This window comes from Ctenopharyngodon idella, chromosome 10 (assembly GCF_019924925.1).
Source record: "Ctenopharyngodon idella isolate HZGC_01 chromosome 10, HZGC01, whole genome shotgun sequence".
Classification (NCBI taxonomy): Eukaryota; Metazoa; Chordata; class Actinopteri; order Cypriniformes; family Xenocyprididae; genus Ctenopharyngodon; species Ctenopharyngodon idella.
This window is the reverse complement of record NC_067229.1, coordinates 7,945,925-7,966,831: the sequence shown is the minus strand read 5'-3', so window position 1 is coordinate 7,966,831 and position 20,907 is coordinate 7,945,925. Positions and strand designations below refer to the sequence as shown.

The 20,907-nt window shown below is 37.7% G+C and overlaps 2 protein-coding genes and 1 long non-coding RNA gene across 10 annotated transcripts in view; 1 reads left to right on the top strand and 2 right to left on the bottom strand.

The window, feature by feature from the left end:
* glis2a (GLIS family zinc finger 2a) overlaps nucleotides 1-2,525 on the bottom strand; it is a 19,636-nt gene extending 17,111 nt beyond the window's left edge. Inside the window, exon 1 of one of the 2 annotated variants that reach the window (XM_051909071.1) lies at nucleotides 2,112-2,525. The gene's annotated coding sequence lies outside the window, so the exon portion shown is untranslated. Of the gene's footprint in view, nucleotides 1-264; nucleotides 413-2,111 lie in introns of those variants that run through there. The other variant, XM_051909072.1, reaches the window with a different exon arrangement.
* On the top strand, nucleotides 610-17,945 carry LOC127520674 (sarcalumenin-like). 6 transcript variants are annotated; one of them, XM_051909065.1, is made up of 8 exons: nucleotides 610-1,552; nucleotides 2,568-2,680; nucleotides 3,390-3,651; nucleotides 10,737-11,654; nucleotides 12,934-13,032; nucleotides 13,411-13,725; nucleotides 13,846-14,079; nucleotides 15,467-17,945. In XM_051909065.1, exons 3-8 carry the CDS (start codon nucleotides 3,594-3,596, stop codon nucleotides 16,270-16,272), a joined length of 2,430 nt encoding a protein of 809 aa, XP_051765025.1. In that variant the 5' UTR covers nucleotides 610-1,552; nucleotides 2,568-2,680; nucleotides 3,390-3,593; the 3' UTR covers nucleotides 16,273-17,945. The 6 variants fall into 6 exon arrangements, with proteins under 6 accessions (XP_051765025.1, XP_051765028.1, XP_051765026.1 ...); XM_051909066.1 differs by having other exon boundaries at nucleotides 926-944; XM_051909070.1 differs by lacking the exon at nucleotides 610-1,552 and having other exon boundaries at nucleotides 2,552-2,680; nucleotides 13,411-13,506; nucleotides 13,609-13,725.
* LOC127520685 (uncharacterized) lies at nucleotides 13,410-20,907 on the bottom strand. 2 transcript variants are annotated; one of them, XR_007932176.1, is made up of 4 exons: nucleotides 19,386-20,907; nucleotides 18,276-18,429; nucleotides 13,815-14,043; nucleotides 13,410-13,722 (listed from the first exon to the last, which is right to left on the bottom strand). It is a non-coding gene; the product is annotated as an uncharacterized LOC127520685 (long non-coding RNA). The 2 variants fall into 2 exon arrangements; XR_007932177.1 differs by lacking the exon at nucleotides 18,276-18,429.

Sequence of the window (20,907 nt, the reverse complement as noted above, 5' to 3'; positions counted from 1 at the left end):
CAGTTATTCTACTTTGAAATGTACGTTCCGTGTCAGAACGTCTGTTTTTGTTTTGGTCTGTGTGATTCCACCCGCTGCCAATTTACCCAATAGTATTTCAACACCCCGGGTTGCCAGTTGGCGGAAAACAATATTGTAGCCATGGAAGCCAGCAAACAAACTAGATCAGAGATCACAGATTCTACCCGACCTAAAAAGCCTGCACATAAAAGCTCTATGTCCAGAGGCTAATTAAAATGAGGATAAATCAACTCATCAACTTACAGTGAAAGGCTTGTCACCTTCCGTTGTCCATTGCACTCGTTCCTGTTGCGTGTTCTCAAACTGGCAACCAGCGTGAGCGTTGAGTCTGAGGAGGAGGGGGCGGGGGAAACAACCCTCTCCAATATTTTGAATTCGGCCTGCAGTACCCATTTCAACCACTAGCTGTCAATACCATTTCAACCGCACTTAACTTTAACTGCACTTAACTTAAATTGTTGTAGTTCATGAAGTAAAAGCTCTTCAAAAAGTAAAAGTCTAAAAATTTATAGAAGATTACGTTTACTGTAAAGCAAATGTACTTCACTAAATATAATTTTTATTTAATATCAAATATAGCCTATTTTACTACATAATTTGGACTCTAAAATTTCTAAAAACTCAAAGCCATGTTTAACCAAGTTGTGTTTCAAATTTGAAGTTGATATCACAAAAATTGAGCCCGCTAAATGGTTTTAAATACGGTTTCAATGGTAATGCAACATCCAATTTCAATCTTTTTTTCTAATTTATGATGATTACTAAAATATGTGAAAAAGGAAAAAGGCAATAAAAAAGCATGTCAAATGTCCTGCTATACCCCAAGTATTGGTAGGTTTAGGATTAGGTGTGGGGGAGGGGTTAGGATTAGGGGTGGGGTTAGAAGAATTCGGCACAACACCAGCACACTGACAGTTAAACAGGTAAAATATGTATTTTTTTGTAATCACAAAAATGTCTTTTAAATTAGCTAACAGCTTAGCCTACTAGCATAGCATAGCATGAAGTGGTTAAGAAAAGTTCTTCTGATTAGTTACAACAAGATATCACAATAACGCAGGATAAGATCTTTGTTGACCCTAACATAAAAATAAAATGAACATTAGGATTTTCAACAAAAAGTTATTGTATAATGTTGAGGGGTTTATTTCTTAATAACGAACTGAACTGCACTGTAAGTTGAATAGGGAAGGCGTAGGACGTAGCGTAAGCGTTTTGAACTGCAAGAGTGTTATACTTTCTTAAGTTAAATACAGAAGGCAGAAGCCAGATATTTTAACTTGTTAAATATGGACTTTTTTTTTTTTACACAAACGCATCGCTTCGCTTCAGAAGGACTTTATTAACCCCCCGTTGCTGTGTGAAGTACGTTTATGATGAATGGATGTGGATGGAAGCACTCTTCATCTCATACTCGTTGGTATCGCTCACTGCCATTAGAAAGCTTGAATGTGTCTGGATATTTATTAATATATCTCCGATTGTGTTCATCAGAAAGAAGAAAGTCATATACACCTAGTATGGCTTGAGGGTGAGTAAAGCTACCTAATTTTCATTTGAAAGTGAACTAATCCTTTAATATGTGCAAAGAAAGAAACCATAGGGTAATACAGGAAAAAAAAGTGTGAAACTAGCACAGCTAGAATATCTTTGCTTGAGACTGTCAAAAAAAAAAAAAAAAAAAAAAAACTCATTACACAAAAATATTTGACGTGGAATGTCACGACTGACCAATCAGAATCAAGTATTCTAGAGCGTTGTACAAAGTAACATGATATTACAGCATCTGGAACACAAATAGATTCCCACCCACGGCTCAGGTGTCCTCCGTTCACACCTGTAGCTGCCCTGACATGATTGTCACAAGTTATATAACACCAGGTGGTCTCTGTTTATGACGGAGTCTGTTTACCAAACCCATTTGAGCTTCAATATCTATTCAACATTTAAGAAACTGGGTCAGACTGTCTGGATAAAACTTGAGCAAAATAACACACACACACAGACACACAACCCTAATCTTATTCTAGAGGTGTGTCGAAACATATTGTGTCTGTCCAGATGCGCGCGACATGCACGCTTGGTTTTACCTCAGTAATGACGTTCCGTCGGATTCCGAAATACGTGACCCGCTGAGACGACTTGATGCGCGCGGTCCGTTTAACGCTTAGATTAAAACGCCAGATGTCTTCATCAAAAACACTCCTGGATCCAGTTGACCATTTCTAACTCACGCGCAATGTAAGACCGTTTAGACTAAAAAACGTAAACTGTTCTTTTAAGGTAAGAGCAGATACAATTGTAGGGGAATATTAGCTATGTCAAGTTACGATAAATCGTTCCTAAATAAATACATTTCAAAGGAGCATCGCTTGCTTACGACGCCTGTCTACTGTCTCCCTGCTTCTTCCTCAATCTGAAAAAGAGACGGAGGGAAAGGGAGGAGAATAAGACAGAGGGTGGAGGACATAAAATGATGATTCTTTATTTTCCTCCAGATGTGGTCTCTCTCTCTCTCTCTCTCTCTTTCTCTCTCTCTTTCGCAGATTACCGTATTATTCTCCCTCCATCCCGCCCTGCTGTGTGACCCCGCCCCCCACGGAGACGTACGCCTGTCTCGCGTCGCGTCGTGAAAACTGAACTCTCGACTTCGGTCGAGGTGTGTTGTCGTATCCTCAACTCAACTCTCATTTTGTTTGTGTAAAAGAAAAAAAGAAGAAGAAAAAGACATCCAGTTTGCTTACTTTAAAGCCATTAATTTTTGCAACATGTGTATAGCTGGATTTCTGCTTCGTCTCCGACAAATGTTAAAATGTTTCTGTGCTAATTATCACACAAAAAAGTATTTTAGGCTACATTCATATACTATAATGTAGGCTATATGAATGCTATAAACTACAACAATACCATGTTGTAGCCATGCCTTAAAGTATTACCATGACAAAAAGTCCAAAAACATGGCTTTTTTGTTAGTGTAAACGTCTGTCCTGCAGAGTTTAACTCCAGCCCTGATAAAACTCACCTAGTAATCCTGAAGACATTGATTAGCTTGTTGAGGTGTGTTCGATTAGGTTTGGAGCTAAACTCTGCAGGACAGTGGCCCAAGTTTGCCCATTCCTAGTCAATAAAAGCGCCATCTGGTGGTCACATGAGATACTGGCTAGAATTAAAGTCACCATGAAATCAAAATTGACCATTCTTTTTCTTTTCTTTTCTTTTTTTTTTTTAAAAAAAATATTGGAGTCTTTATTACCATGAAAAACTTGGTAAAACTTTTCAAGCTATTTTGTTATTTTATGTTTAAGTGACCAGTCACTGGATTTGGTCCCTCTAAGTGAACAACTGAATCTTCCTTTACAATTCCACAGATTATTAGTCCGGTAACCCAGAAAGTAGGCAAAGGTTAAAGGCCATCTGATTGGAGAAGGCAGCTGCTCTCAGTGCTGACGCTTGTGCAAATGCTTCGATGTCCATGAGCGCCGCCCCACCCCCAGAACCTACGCAGGCCCTCTTGCCTCTCTCCAGGGGTATATATAGACTGAGAAGGGAACTGGACAGTCCTGGTAGTCAAAATGAGGCTTTTCCTCCACTTCTGCTGCCTGCTGTCTCTACTGGCACTCACCACTGCAGGTAAGAAGTTTCAAAACTGGAATTTGAACACAGGTGGGCTGCTGAACTAAGAGCTGCAGTTGACTTCTGTTTATTAAGAGTGACTGGGTTTTTGTCTGGGAGAAATGGGCCTCAGTTTTAGCACAAGACAAAAAATGTAATCTGAACTGTAATCCTAGATCAGATTGCTTGTCCTTGGTGAAGATGAGAGCTGCATCGGTTGCATGCTCATATTCGCATATATAAAGTGTTTTATGGAATGTATAATACAATATGTGGTTTCTTGGTAGTGTAATTTCTTCTAATTTGTATCTTTATGAACTTTAAAGTATGTTGATGTAATTAAATTGTTCTTTGATCTCAAGTGCGAGTTATTCACTAAGAATCATCAAGTGCACTCAAGTACAGTATGTTCAGTGCGAGTGTGTTCTCAGATTCTGGATGTCATGTACTGCATGTGTAGTGCCGGCAAAAGTGTTTAGTGGACTCTCTGAGTTTAGCCCTGAAAAACAGATTCTTTTTACGCAGCTGAATTATGTAACTTATGAAAAAGTGGTGCTAAGACACAACATGCACTCTTATAGGAAAGGGGAGATTCATCTGTTGTGAGGCATGACAGCTGATGGAAAGCGTGAAGAACGCAAACACACTCTTTCAATTCATACATATTAAATATTACCACACTCTTCAATGACAGATCAGAGTGTCCAACTGTCCGTGATAAAGAAAGTAAAAATCTTTTAAAAATGCAGTTTAAAATCCATACTAAGATGAAATATACTAATCTTATTAATGTTAGGGTACATATGATTTTAAAAGTTTTTATATATGCTTTTAAAGAGAAAAAAAAAAGCAGTATTTTGGGAGTTGCACCACATGACAATTTATAACCTGAACTATCTTGCCTTGTTGTAAAAGTATTGGTTGCACTTTATTTTACAGTACGTGTACTTACAGTGTACTTACCTAGAAAGTACTGGGTAATATAAGATGGGTTAAGGTTAGGTTATTACCTTAACTAGTTATTACACGGTTTTTGTAATTACTATAGGGAACAGGTCAACAGGACTGTAAAATAAAGTGCTACCAAAATATTTTTTCAAGAAACGTATTCACTGATTTTTTTCTGCATGTTGGTTGCACCACATGACTTTTGATCACACGTAACTTTAAACAAATATTTTTCAGATATTAATAAGCAGTGAAGCAGAGAAGCTATTGGCACAAAGGCAGTCTGCAGTAACAAAACTAATTCTTATTTCTTATTCTTACAAATGTAAATATTTGGGGCCGTTTACACATCACTGATTTCAACTAAAAACGGATAATTTCTTGTACGTTTTGGCCGTTCATGTTTTGGGGGCCTGAAAACGCAAACTTCGGAAAATGAGTTTCAAATGATTGTTTCCGTGTAAACTGCAAAAACGTGAATTTGTGAAAATGGTGACGTCATGCGCATGTGTATTACGTGTGCAGTCTATAGGCACATAGTGTTTCTTTACACAGTCACATCGCCAACTACTGGCCTGGCATGAATAATACAGCGTTTTTAGTCATTTTCGCAGATCCCTGTGAACGTGGATCGTTTTGACAACATTGTCGTCTGTACGCTAAAAACGCAAAGGAAAAAATTTTCCGTTTTTAGTACATCGTTGTCGTGTAAATGTGCCCTAAGTTCTTATTTCTTGTTCTCTAAAATTCCTATTGAATTCATGATAGTTGGATGGTCAAAAATTGCAATCAACTGTAAGGGAAACAGTCGGCAGCTTTCTTGTCTTTAAGTAGTTTACTGTTGGTCAAATAATTTGAGGCTGTAGCTTCCCCTGGCTTGCTTTTAAGTATTATCCTTGTCTGTCCTTGCATTGTTCTTGTTCTCCTTCTGTGTCTGTACGGTCAGGTGGAAAGGCCTAGAGTGCCCTATGAAATCAGACACTCTTCCTCTGGCGGTTGCGTGGTCATGCTTCACAGCTCCACTTACACGCCCCCTTGTACTTTATATCCACATATACACTTGCAGTCCACAGCTGCTGTCACAACGGTACTGTCTCAATCAGACTTTATTTCTGTCTTGCAGGCCTTGTAGGGGCAATCATTATGGTAACAGTAGGACTTAAAGCCTCTGTCCTGCCTACTGTATGTGGCCTGTTTTAGCACCTGGGGTTTTCCCTGTACAGCCCACCCACAACAGCCAAGCATACGCAGACATTAGCAGAGTAAACAATGTTGCTATACAAACGCATACAATCAGCAAGCCGTACATACACACTTTAGGTATTTACACAGTATACAAATACATGAAACCAAATCAGCAGTTCGTAACTATTTCACGTTTTGGCAAACCGGTGGCTAATTCGCGTGAATTTGTATGATCACATTCATACATTTTCTGCTTACACAGGGGTGGAACTTCAAGCATAATCTTTTTCTAAGAATTGTATATTTACGTACAAATCACGTCATATTAATTTATATAAAATTGTCACCTCATAGGCTTGTACAGTAATGACTCAAGTGTTACCAAATCCTTCAGAAGGAATAACTATCTAAAACCTTACAAAAACTTCAAAAGCTTACAATGATTTCAGTCACTACTAGGGAGTTATCATATCATCTGCTGAAGGATTTGGTAATAACTGAGTCATTACTAGTGGGTTACCATTACCTTTACTCTAGAATTTATTATACATTATGCATTATTCACATTGATTATGAACCTGTACAGTGGTTCTTAGTAGTGATCTGGGAAATATAAAAAAAGTAGTATTGATTAGCTTACAGTTAAAGGGTAAGTTCACCCAAAAATGAAAATTCAGTCATTAATTACTCACTCTCATGTCGTTCCACACTCGTAAGATCTTCGTTCATCTTCAGAACACAAATTAAGATCTTTTTTGATAAAAACCGATGGCTCAGTGAGGCCTGCATTCCCGGCAAGATAATTAACACTTTCAGATGCCCAGAAAGCTACTAAAGACATATTTAAAACAGTTCATGTGACTACAGTGGTTCAACCTTAATGTTATGAAGCGACGAGAATACTTTTTGTGCGCCAAAAAAACAAAATAATGACTTTATTCAACAATATCTAGTGATGGGCGATTTCAAAACACTGCTTCATGAAGCTTCGAAGCTTTACGAATCGTTTGTTTCGAATCAGTGGTTCGGAGCATGTATCGAACTGCCAAAGTCATGTGATTCCAGTAAACAAGGCTTCATTATGTCATAAGTGTTTCGAAATTTCAATGGTTCACCACTGGGGAGCGTGACTTTGGCAGTTTAATACACGCTCCGAACCACTGATTCGAAACAAAAGATTCGTAAAGCTTCGAAGCTTCATGAAGCAGTGTTTTGAAATCGCCCATCACTAGATACTGTTGAATAAAGTCGATATTTTGTTTTTTTGGTCTTACGGCTGTGGAATGACATGAGGGTGTGTAATTAATGACAGAATTTTCATTTTTGGGTGAACTTAACCTTTAACTTACCTCATTCAACTGAGCGCTATTACTTACTAATTAGTTAATCAGTTAATATTGTGTTACTCATTTATTCCTAGTTATTCATTAATGATAGAACAGTATTCTAAAATGTTACTGACATTATCAATAAATTTAGCACTGATTTGTGGCTGTGCAACTTTTGAAACTTGCAGTTATTTGTTCATTTCTATTGGTCTTTAAGAACAATTTTGAACCTTAACTAGGGATGGGGTACATACAGAATTCATCTGGTTCAGATTCCTCTTAACAATTTAGGTTCTTTAATGGTTCCATTAATAATTATTTTGAAGAATAGAGAAAAAAAAAAAGAGAGAAATTAAAAATTTTATTGTCAAAAAAGTGCCAACATATTTTAGATTATTTAAGAAACTGCTCAACTATTTCACAAGTGTTTGTGATTCACTAAAAAGAACCAGATCATAAGATCTTTCGCTCACTGGTCGTGCTGTATTAATTCACTAAGAAGGACTGGATCATAAAGTCATTCATTTGTGAATCAGACTTCATTGATTGCACTTTATATTTTGGGCTTATTATTAATGCAGTGAACTCTCAAAGTGTTCGGTGAAACAAAAGCTATGTTTCCATCCACCTATTTTTATGCGCATTTTGGGATATTGCATAAAAAAAAGGTGGATGAAAACACGAAGATGGGTATAAAATCTAAAAATACACATTACGCGCTCAAGTGAGGTGGAAACATTTTTTATCCGATAAGAAGAAATGTGCATAAATTACAATGGAAACACATATACCGAATAAATCCTTCAATGCGAAACGAAAAAACTCACATGACTTTGCCTCAACATTGGATGTGATTGGATAACTGGACTAACCAGCAGACCAATTTCATTGTACAGCATCTCAAATGTTGGTTTGATCAGTCTGAAATGCCTGAGCCGGAGTCTGTCATCAGAATGAATCGGTATAATGACCTCTCAGAAGTGTTTCACATGATTGCGTTGGGTTTTGCCTAGTGACTACAGCTATCTTTGAAAAATCACTCCTGTAGATACACCCATAAATGTCTGGATGTAGAGTAGAATAGAGTAGTTTGGCAGGAGGAAGTCAATGGTATAAAAAAAGGAACTTGTAGCTCACATACCAGCTGAACCTCAATGTCATTTTAGCAGAGAATAACAGAGAAACTCTTTCTCAGCGTATAGGCTATTTGTGTCATGGTGAAGACCTGGGACTTGGGATTGAGCACCTGTCCATTTCTGTCCTCACCTCAGAACATGCTGTCGAAGGGGGATGGGCTGTCTCCGTCACTTACAACTTACTGGAAAAATGCAGATGATCTTGTATAAATATACAGTATGACTTAGTTGGTTTCATATTGGGGCGATTCATGATAGAGCTGCTCTTATTGTTGCTCCCCAGCCATTATCTGAAAAAAAAACTATACCTGTGTGGATTTAATTAAATCAACATGGCAGAATATGATACTGAGCTAGTCAACTCATATGCTAGTAACACACTTGTCAATTACAGTGACATTTATAATAAAGACCTCATTATGTGGTCAAATAAATCAAAGTAGTTATCATCCCCCTCATCTATTTTCTTATTAGTATTATTCCACATTATGTTAGCATTGTGACAATGATGAAACCAAAAACTTGGACTAGTAACTCTTACGACATAACATGGCCTCAGGCCTTCAAAATCATTAGCACACACTCATGATTGCGTTGATGACACTCTTACACTATGTCTATGGCCTAAATACAGCTCTCCTGGGTCTGTGAACATGTGTATAAGTGCGCAAAACATATCACATTTACACTGACCAGAGCCAATTCATTCAATTAGAGACTTCTAAGGAACAGACAAGTCTGTCAAGAGAGCATTTTTACAAGCAAGTGGTCAAATGCCAAAGGTGGAACATGTTTATCTGAACTAACTATAGCCAATCTGGTGCCCTCTGCTGTCAGCAGGATTTTAAAATGTTACTTAAGTGTATGGCTAAGACACTTTAGATGAATTTGAGGTTTGTCTTTTAAGGGTACACTCTTAGTTCAGTGGGTTTCTATAGAGAAACCTAGGGTTCTTGACTCAGTTGTAAAGAACTCTTTATGCCAAAAAGGTTCTATATAGGGAGAAATGTCTTAAGTGATTGCATAATACTTTCATGTTTAACAGTTTATTTTTTTCTTGTGATAAAGTATGTTTATGAGCTGTTTAATTCATAAAATTTAATAAAAAAACAAATAAAAAAACAAAACAAAACTAAATCCATACAATGATCCCATGATGGGAGCCCTTAAAAGGTCCTATATATGAAGCGCCTGACTGAACCCTTTAAGGTTCTATACGTAGAACCTTTTCTTCTACAAGTGTAATTTAAAAAGCCTTTTGAATATGCTTTTTTTTTTTTTACATTTTAATACTCTAAAGCAGTTGTAACATAGGCAATATAATTTAGCACAATAAAAAATCTCCATGTATTGCATTGTAGGCCACTGAAATGGCTGTGCACTGAAAAAAACTTAAGTCTGCAACAGATTATACCAGAAAATAATATTAATCTACAAATTAAATCACTAATATTTACAATATGATGACTGTTTGCACAAAAGCAGAGCTGTACTTTTCAGTGGAAGCATTTGACATTAAACCTAGAGGTGGAAATCTTGGTACAAAGCTACCATGCTAATACCCTTATCAGAGCCAGAGGACAGTATGAAAAATAAACTTTGCTCTGATGATCCACATGAACAGAAAAGACTTGGCGTTCTCTTCTCCTGCCAGATCGGCTCCCTATTTCAGGATGTGATTCACATGAAAAGCATTTAGCTCTCATCAAGAGCATTCATCGCCGCATGAATCACAGACATGGGTCATCACCACAGACACACATATTCACACCAAAGCAGCTCTGCCACCAAGTCATGCTGTTTAAATCCATAAACCATGGTATTACAACTATGACATTTTAAGATATCGTTTTTTTACATGCTTTAGGATAGTAACCATGGTTGTGTTTTGTTCACTTGAGTTACTGTGATGTAGATGATGCTGCCTCAAACACAGAATGCTAAATGCTAATGCTGATGTACCTACAGTACGGTGAGAGATATTTCTCTTCAGGGGAAGTGATGTTATGTATGTGGCGGGCAGTACTGGTGATGCAACAACATTTCGGCAACCAAAACTATTCTGGCGAACACAAAAAAACGGTATGCACTTCACTATGACCACAAATGATGCTTGAGCAGCAATCGTGAGGCGACTTGTTGCTAAAGAACTTTACTACAATTAGTTTATGACCTGTAAACATAACACCTTGAACAGAATACGAAATCAATTACCCAATTTTCAGCTAAATGAAAATTTTAATTTAGGTTTTAGTGTTTTAGTAAAAAATCCATTTTGGTGCATCAGTAGCTTGTAGATAGTCATTTTTGTTGCCATTATGTTGTAATAATTTAGATATATGCATTTGAAGATATTTTTTATCCAATGCAACTTGCATTTTATTCAAGATACTCGTTGTTATCATTTCTTGCTTTTCCCTGGGAATTGAACCCATGCTACTGTTTAAGCAACAGGAAGGCATGTATGCAAATATGATTTATTCTTCATAATGTTGTTTTTTCTTAGCAGATGCAGTGGGGTCTGAGACTGACCCGCTTGTGCCGCTCCAGCTGAAGTCTGAAGGTGCGCTGTTCAACTGCTGTGATGGCACAGAAGATATCAGCCAAAGCTCCTCTAATGACACACCTGCACCAAACAGACCTGTCTGCCAACCCTGTGGCACTGGTGCACATATTGACACTGCGGCAGAAGATGTCAGCTCTAATGAGAATGAAGAGGATGAGGTTGTTTCAGAAGAGAAATCTGAAGAGTTGAGTCAAGAGGAGGCCTCTTCTGAAGAGATATTTGAGGAGGAAGCACATGAAGTGGAGGCAGAAGTTGAGTTAGAGGCATCCAATGAAGTGGAGGAGGAGGAAGTTCTTGAGGAGGCACATGAGGACATCTCAGAGGATGACAGTGATGTAGAGGCACAAATGGCTGTTGAGGAATCTGTCAAAGAGGAGATTGAGGAGGAGGTGGTTGAGGAAGAGGAGGGTCTTCAGACTGAAGATAAAGCAGGTGAAGAGGAGGAACTTTCTCAGACTGAAGAAGAGGTAGTTGAGGAAGAGGAGGGTCTTCATATTCAGGATGAGGGAGATGAGAAACAGGTGGTTGAAAAAGAGGCAGAGGTGGTTCCTCAGCCTGAAGAGCTATTGGAACAAGTGGAAGTGGAAGAGGAGGAAGAAGAGGAAGCTGTAACAGAGGAAGAAGGCGCTCATGAGGTTGAATCAGAAGAACCAGAAGCCTTTGTAAAAATGGTGGAAACAGAAGAGGCTGAGGAACTCGCAGCAGAAGTTGTTGAATTGGCCCAAGAGGTAACCGAGGAGCTTGTAGAACCAACTCCAGAACAAATTATGATCCAAGAAGAAGTTCCTGCACCTGCTGAAGAAGTAAAGGTGGAAGAAGTGTCAGATGATATACCAGCACCCAAAGCATCTGTCAAAGGTACAGTGTAGTTCACTCAGCATGAATAATATTGAACATTTAATGTCAATATGAAATAAGAGAATGTCTAATTGTTGTATTGGAAGCAGTTTTCTAAAATGTTCTAAAATTTAGACAAACTAAAGCAGCTTTGTGTTGGTCAATGAAGCAAATCTGCATGACCAACTTGAACCCGTTTGTGTGGAAATCTTTTGCCCTCACGCTAATTTCTCAATTGCATGAATTCTTGTAGAAATTACTGGATTTCGCCTATGAAAATTCTCTGAACAACAGTAAATGTGACTGCACCTCTGCCGCTGTTTGGCGAAGCAAATTAACATATTTTTAGAAAATACTTTGACAATATACAGTGGACGATTTTTGTGAAATTTCACAGAATTGTTACTACAGTTACCTTTACTCTAATTTAAAATCTAATAATAAAGAGCTTCAGAGTCATCACAAAGCATCCGGTTAAACCCCATTATAGTGGAAATAACCCAAGAAGGAGCTATGTTGTTGTCCTGTCGTTAGGGGGCACTATTGTAAAAGTCAGTTCCTTGTGCTTCTCCACTTGATACTTTGGTCAAAGGTGGCACAAGAATAAACTCACCACCAAAATAACCTAACAGAAATAACCCTTGGCACAAGTCCATTGCCAATCATAACAATATGTTCTCTGGCCTGCATGGGGGACAGTTTTGTAATGGGGAAGAAATGTTTCAGATGCTTTTAATAGTAGTGATTGTGTTTAACTGGCTCCAAATAGATAGCTGATGTAGATGCTGCAGTAGATGGACCCAAAATGACAGTTGTATTCTGTTTTGGAGCTAGGTTTTATTGTCAACTAATATGAAAATAAATAAATCACTATCACTAGTATATCACTAACAATGGTCTAAACTGGTCAATTTTTATCTTTTAGCTGTGCACGTAAATCAACAAGCAACTCATTGAGCTGATACATTGTTTCCTGTGATTGTGATTCTAGTGTAAATACAGATGCAGCTTCTTTCCTCAGAGATCTTGTTTACTTCAGATATAAATTTAAACTGTGGCAATAATCTGTTGATTCCACAACAGATTCCTTAACTAGAAAAAATGCCACTGAAATGAAAATACATAACAACAAAATTGTCCCTAAAATAAAAAAGTGAATGTATTTTGAAAATAGCATTTAGAAAAAATTGAAAATGCAAACCAATAATAACCGTGTTTTGTGGGAGCCATCCACATGAAATAAAATGTTATGATGATATGAGATTCAGGTTTTATGATGGCTATATATTTCCTCTGGCAGTGGAGAAAAAAAACCCCTCAGGTCCTGCCGCAAGAGATCGGTCTCACATTGAAGAGACGCTGCGTCTGGCAACAGCTGAACCTTCACGGGAATTTGTTGGTGAGTCATATCATGAAAATATTATGTAAAAAAGTATTACTTCCTGGGCTGCACAGTATGTACCATATCAAGTCAGTTATTTCTACATTAATTACTTTTTAGCTTGACCAAAACAATTTAGTATGTGCTAATTTTTTGGGAACACCTATAGTGTGCAAAATCATAAGCAATTAATTGTTTGCTCAGCAATATCTTTCTTATTACTGTTTCAAGAATTTAACTTGAATTTTCATTGGACTGTTTATATAATTTATGTAGCAGTGTCTATAATGCATCCCCAAAATGATAAAATTATATAATATTGGTTCATTCTGCTATTATTATTATTTCTTTCTATATACCATCCTGTCATCATTCAATCAACTCTACCTCCCATAGATGCTCTGAAGAAGCTGCAGCATGTCTACAACTCTGCAATTAATCCCTTGGAGAAGGCCTACAGATACAATGAGCTCAGGCAGCATGAAGTGTCAGGTAAATGGATGTTTTACAACATCATTCCTTTACTTCCACAAAAAAGTGTCAAAATGAAGCCATATCCTCAGTTAAATGGTCTGCTTTCCTCACACTGTTCAGATGCAGAGATCAACTCTAAGCCCATGGTCCTGTTCCTTGGTCCTTGGAGTGTTGGCAAGTCTTCCATGATCAATTATCTTCTGGGTCTCGATGACACTTCACAACAGCTTTACACTGGTAACACATCAGTCATTAAATGGATGAATGTATAATGAAAGAGCCACAATAAATGAGCTGTTATATAAGAAAGTATTAGTTCAACATACAACTCCATCTTGCTCTCTTTTGTTTTCTCAGGGGCTGAGCCCACAACCTCAGAATACACTGTCCTAATGCATGGTGAGAAGTTTCGCACCATTGAGGGCATTGTTATGGCTGCGGACAGTTCCCGCTCTTTCTCGCCACTGGAGAAGTTTGGTCAGGGGTTCCTGGAAAAGCTGGTGGGAATCGAGATGCCGCACAAACTCCTGGAGCGTGTCACATTTGTGGACACACCTGGAATCATTGAGAATCGCAAACAACAAGAGAGAGGTGAAAAGACAGCATTGACAAAGACACGAGAAATATAAATAGAGATGATAATCAGGCAAAATACACCTCTGAACTGGAATTCAATATTGTTACAGTCTGGCTTATTAGAAATCGGGATAGTAATCATGAATAATTTAAACATTTCTGTTCCTTTATGGTTTTAAGACATTTATAATGTTATAATGTTTCACAGTATTACTGTTTTTACTATATATTTTTTGTTCAGCCTTGGTGAACAAAAACATGTCACAGACCCCAAACTTAAACAGTAGTGTATTTCTTTAACTGCACATTGTTATATGAACAACCAGTCAGTGAGTAGTTAGTTGTGCATGTTTGACTCACTAAAAAGGATCGACTCATTAAAGCAATTGTTTTGTGATGGAATGAGATCCAGGCAATCCAGGAATGATTATGTCAGAGATTACATTTGAATAAGGAATAATAAATGTATTAAGTAAAAATGTTGTCTTATAGAGACAAACAAATTAATCAAGTAAATAATAATTTATAATAAAATCCAGAGTATTGTATCTAACAGATGAAAGTTAAGATCAGAGTATAGAGAAAGGAAGAACAAAAGAAGTAAGATACTTGAAGAATGAAAGGAGAAGTAGAAGAAGTAGAAGCAGCCAGAAGTAGAAGTGAAGAGCAAAAATAAGAGCAATGAATATATATGCAGGAAACTTACACCATGTTTTGGTCTAATAAGAAAAGGTCAAACAGACTCATCCATTATGTCATAGTTGGTGTAACGGTTAGGTCAGAGTGACTGGTCAAATGTCAAAGATAGATAAAAATAGATATAGAAGGTGTTGTTTTAACACCTTTAAGACCTTTAAGAGAATGCTGCAGATCTTGCATTATCTCACGTCGGCAGAGATGGAAACGGACATATTTTGATACAAAGGTACATCACTTAATCAATTCTGATGGAAAATACACCTGATCAATCTTGCAGCACAGAAGAGACACCAAAGATCTTACATTTGGAAATATTCAAACATATCAGAGCATATAGGAAATATATAGGCCTAAATGATTCAAGAAATCAATAACATGTAAAAGAATAATAACGTATAAAGAATAATTAATAAAATAAATAATATAAATAAAGACATTATCATAAACATTGACCATTTTGAATACACCAACTTCACTGGTTGCGCTTTTAGTTTTCGCGCCAAAGATTCACTAGTGGCCACTGAATACCGTGCGGTTTTCCCTCAGCAGCTGCAGGACAGTGTTTTTTTTAAAAGAACCATTTCTGAATAAAAATCAGATTCAAAGATGAAAACATAAGTACAAATAGCCTAGCTACTTTATATTGATAAACTATAACATTCTGCCTTTGTACACGTTTACAAACTCTGTTGTTGTCCTCTAGGGTACCCCTATAGCGAAGTGTGCCAGTGGTTTATCGACCGTGCTGACCTCATCTTCCTGGTGTTTGACCCAACCAAACTGGATGTAGGATTAGAATTGGAAATGCTGTTCAGACAGATGAAGGGACGCGAGTCGCAGATCCGAATCATTCTCAACAAGGCTGACAGTCTGACAACCCAGGACTTAATGCGCGTATATGGTGCCCTCTTCTGGAGCATGGCACCCCTGATTAACGTGACAGAACCCCCACGCGTCTACGTGAGCTCCTTCTGGCCGCAGGACTACTCTCCTGACACCAACAGAGACCTTTTTAAACGTGAGGAGATCTCCTTGTTGGAGGACCTAAATCAGGTCATTGAGAACCGCCTGGAAAACAAAATCGCCTTCATCCGCCAGCACGGTATCCGTGTGCGCATCCACGCCCTCCTGGTTGACCGCTACTTGCAGACGTATTATGAGAAGTTGGGATGGTTTAGTGACCCACAGGAGGTTTTCCATGATATCGTCAGTGACCCTGACAAATTCTACATCTTCAAGTCCATTTTGGCCAAGACCAATGTGAGCAAGTTTGACTTGCCAGAACCGGAGGCATACCGGGACTTCTTTGGAGTGAATCCTCCCACCGGCTTCAAGCTCCTCTCCTCATACTGCAGCTGGACAGGAGGATGCCTGCTGGAGAAGATTGAGAAGGCCATCGCAGATGACCTGCCGGCTTTAATCAGCAGTTTGGCAAAGAGAAGGGAAGCCAAGGCAGAGGCAGCTGCAGAAACCAAGGAGAAACCCCAAAACCGCTGGCGGAGACAGTAGAAGAACGGAGTGAGGGTTTATTTTCTACCTGAGGCACAATCAGTCAGTCTGAGGGCACCAAAACGTTGAATGAATGGATGGATGAGAATACAGCTATGAATCAACGGTTATAAATAAAGCAAGGAAGGGAGAGAGTAAAAGAAGATTCACATCATTGGGAAGTTGTATGTGGGTCAATAACGTGACGGGTCATTTTTTTGTCCAAAAGCCTTAATAATAACAATAATAAAAAACAAAGATATGACATCCAAAGTATGTAAGGTAGTACAACTAGATCTTTTTTATTGAATCCAAAAGGTTTTAATTATATTTTGCTACAACTAAAAGGTATTTTAAAGATTTTAAAGTGTCAAAAGGTCATTTGGTTTAACCGTCCCAAGGCCAATACATTTCATTTGTGATTAAAATATCAAAAATTTAATAAAAGTATATATTTTTTTATTCTGGCATGATTTTATAACATCATATATCAACATAGTGCAAAATGGTATTAAAATTATGTGTAGAAGTCGTTGCTTTGTTATGAGAAAGAATGTCCAGAAAAATGAATTTCATTGATGTCATTTGGAGTAACCAATATAAAGGGACCATTTTGGTTCAAGTCATGCGGTCAATATTATGTGACAGGATGTGACATCATTCAGACACCTGCAGAGGCCCAAATGGTCATGATATAAAGTAACTCTCTTTTAACTATTTAAAAAATTCATGTTTTCACTTGCTCATATGCATGTCCCGAAACATCAGGTCATTCGGTACAACCGCTATAAAACATGGGAAAAAACTTGTACTAAATATAAAATGTTTGATTGTCCTTTTGCTATCTAGCTAACAAGCTAACTAGTTAGCTAGCTAGATATCAGCCTGTAAGCATTGTTTGAAAATATCATCATTTGGTAAAACTGAAATTTTGGTTAAACCGAATGACTTTTTTGGTGACAAATTTTGTCCATCTTGTAAAAAAATGACAAAAGCAGTGTTAATTGATTATTAAAACCCCCAAATAATCTCATTGTTAACACTTAATAAAACTTCAAAATTAATTATATCTGGTTTTTTTTTATTCTTTTAAAAACCGTATTCGTCAGTGACCCATGTACAGAGACTTAACCATTCTGTAGGCTATAAAACAGACTCGAACGAAGGGAATCAGTGTAGTCTTTCTAATATTCTTTTTCTTCCTTGTTCTAATTTAATCAGTTTGCAAAACATTGTTTTACTTATTTATACTATGTTCAGAATAAATAACATCATAATATTATTTATTTCTGGTTTGAATGTCGTTTTAAAAGTGTGAATATGCTACATGTGGTAGAAAGTTTATCTTGACTGCATTTCTTCAGTTTCACTTGTATATACTGATCATTTTCCTTTGTACAATTCACTGGTGTACGAGTTGTTGGTAAATGAGATGAGAAAATCTATTACATGTTGTGTTTGCTCGCATTACTGCATGTTAATACTATGGTGACATTAAATTGTTTTTTTTGTGGCTAATGATGAACACAATATTGAAATTAAACTTTAAGATGAATTGTGAGACAAATGATAATGATTTTGCAGCTGCAATTGATTCACTTCAAAATGTAGTTCATGAGAGGACCCCAAATGTCCACTAGATGGCGTACCATATCATTAAACTGACTGCAATAAAAATACTGATCACAGTTCAATGCAGGAATCATTGGTTTTATAAAAAGTACTGTTTTGCAGCAATCTATGCATTCATCTATATAAAAATAACATTTCAAGCAGGCAATTTGTGTAAAACATTTACACACACGAAAGCAAGTATTTATGATTCCAATGAAAGGGTTAGAATTGTGAATGTTGAAATATCTGCAATAAAGTTGTAGCTTGAGTATACAATTGATAAGAGTTTAATTGAGATTTGCACTAAATACTGTGTTGCTAGTTATACTCTTGTGTGTTTAACAATCTGCAGCTGTGTTTTCTCAATAAGAGGCCAGAAGTGACCACCAAGAAATAAAAGCTGTACATACCTGACAAGTCCACAGGCTAGTGTTAGTCAAATTCCTGAACACACTCGTGTCATAAACTTTCCTATCTGACACGACACAGCACGTCTCAGAAACTGGACATGATGAATGTCTGACACAGGAAGTGCGGGATGATTATCACTTGGTTGTAACTTATCTGATGGATCAAAGGTCAAGACACACCCAGAATCTCAGGTATGTTTCTAGGTGATGGAACATACAGGCACACACTCATGTTTACTAAATGGGAACATACCATTCATACTACTATTGTTTTTAAGTTAAGTGAATTATAAATACTACAGATTAGGAATAAACATTTTTTTTTTTTTTTTTACAGACAACTTTTTCATGACTTCAACAATCTTTCGTAATTACCGGATAATGATTTTCTTTAAATATAATTTGACACAATTTGCACTTACAAAGAGACATTTCGATTCAATAAAATATTTTAGAATTTGGAACAATAAAACAATAGCACCCAGCGGATGGGTTAAATGTTTGCCCAATGTGCTGGGCAGTTTTATTTAACCCAACTATTGATTAAAAATGACTATGCTGGCTTAAAATGAACCCAAAATAGGTTGGAAATTAAAAATCAGACAATTACTAGAGGCAAAAATAATAATCAAAAGGTGAACATTTATTAATAAGTAATGTAATAAATGTTTATTGTTTAATTATTATTCATTAAACATATTAATAAATGTTAATTTCCAACATACTTTGGGTTCATTTTAAGCAAGCAATGCAGTAATTTTAAACAATAATTGAGTTAAATAAAACTACCCAGCAGGTTGGGCAAACATATAACCCAAACGTTGGGTTAAAACAACCCAGTCACTGGGTATGTCCATTTTCAACCCAACTTGGGTTGTTTTTAACCCAGCATTTTTAGAGTTTGGGATATTATAATAGTTTTGATTACTTTTTAAAAGATTACTTTTTCCTAGATTTACTTTTCTAGGCCTGTAAATCACATTCATACTGTCTTTACTCATACTTGTTTACCACAGAGACAATTATGAATTACTCAAGGAACAGGCCAAAATCAGGTTCCAGCTAATCTAGGCTGTGAGAATAGATGTGTCATAATTATACTCAACGTACCTGTTCTTTTTTTGACTTCACATGGGCTTCATGCCAGTCAAATTTGAGTATGAAGAGCTCTCGTGCGTGCGCGCCGCCATTAAAGAGCCCTGCGTGCGCGCTCCCTTGCGACTCGCCCCCTCCCCTGTATTTCAACACTGTAGTTAAGTTGTCCACCCCACCGCACGCCCACAACCATCTTTTCCGAGTGTGCTCAGAACATGGTGGTGGAGCTCGTGAACGCAGCGCCCGGGTAAGCGCCAACCAGCAGTGTTCAACTCCTTACTGAGGCTGTTCGGCTCCCACGACAACGCCGTTCCCTTCAACAGGCTCGTGCAGACGGGGAGGAGAACCGAGGGCGAACGGAAGAGGACGCAACGCGACACAGCTGCGGTGCGTTCGGCTGGCATGAGCTTGCCTACGAAAACGGACTTGAACGGAGTTTTGGAGGAATGCTAAACAGACAAAGTGGGGATTAAAGAGACAGATGATGTTTGAGCATTGGCATGGGATTTTAAGCAGTGGGGTGTGAGATCTCATTCTTGGTCTGAACTCCACGAGTGTTGAGCTGCCAGCCCGATCAAACGACTTGAGGCCTGGGGAAAAAAACTTTCGTCTTCATTTTGAACACTTTGCATTGAAATTATTTGAGATTACCTCCAAGTAACTGGTTAAAAGGGATTACACACAAACAAGAACAAACTTTTCCTCAGCACTCTTTTTGACTTGTCAGAGTGCCTCGATGTCATCTGTATTTTCTTCTTCTTGGAAGTTGAAATCATAAGTATTATTCGTCTTCTGGAGTTGGCAGATATGCACAGCGGCGTTGCACTCTCACGCGAACGGCTGATGTCATTTGGAGTTGTCACGACGTCATCTTGAGCTTGGAAGTATTTTAAAGCGCTTTGAAAGCTGGAATATTCACGGTTGACATCCGGAGTGTGTGTTCAGGAAAGGACGGGGCTCCTCCATGGGAATAGGCCGTCTTCTGACCCTCTACAGGGGCAGAAGTGGGGCAGTAACAGGATCTGCGCCGAGTTTTGACGGAAAAAGACGGACAGCTTTAATGTCTTACCACCAGCCGTTTATTTTTCTCCGTTTACGAGAGATATAGGACAATTCTTGCTTCTTCGTGATGTCAGAACAAAAGGGAGTACGTTAGAGATTTTTGAATCAGTTTTCTGTGATTTTTGACACTATAAAGGGAAAAGCGGCGCGTTTTAAAAAAGTTTTCTCTCAGAAATTGGCGCCTTTTAACAGCTAACTCTTTCGACAAATAGCAACCGTTAAGTTTGGTATTTGCTGACTTAAAACTGACATTAGCCAAAAACCGAGTACAAGAAATGTGTAAAATCTGGCATTTGGAAATATGAGAGATAAACTTGTATTACCTTTGCATGTAATCTGGAAATGGAAAGTAAATTCAAACATTGTCGAGCATTGGAGAGGGTGTTTGAGGGACAGTGTTGACTGGATTAAAAAACTAATTTGAAAACCGTTTCAGAACACCCTATGTGAACCAACCTCCCACTTTTTAAACGAT

Excerpts from the sequence above, each read along its gene's own strand:
- LOC127520674 (XM_051909065.1), top strand. The coding sequence starts at position 3,594 with ATGAGGCTTTTCCTCCACTTCTGCTGCCTGCTGTCTCTACTGGCACTC. Across the intron at positions 11,655-12,933 it reads ACCCAAAGCATCTGTCAAAG|TGGAGAAAAAAAACCCCTCA; the intron begins GTACAGTGTAGT and ends TTCCTCTGGCAG. Across the intron at positions 13,033-13,410 it reads ACCTTCACGGGAATTTGTTG|ATGCTCTGAAGAAGCTGCAG; the intron begins GTGAGTCATATC and ends TACCTCCCATAG.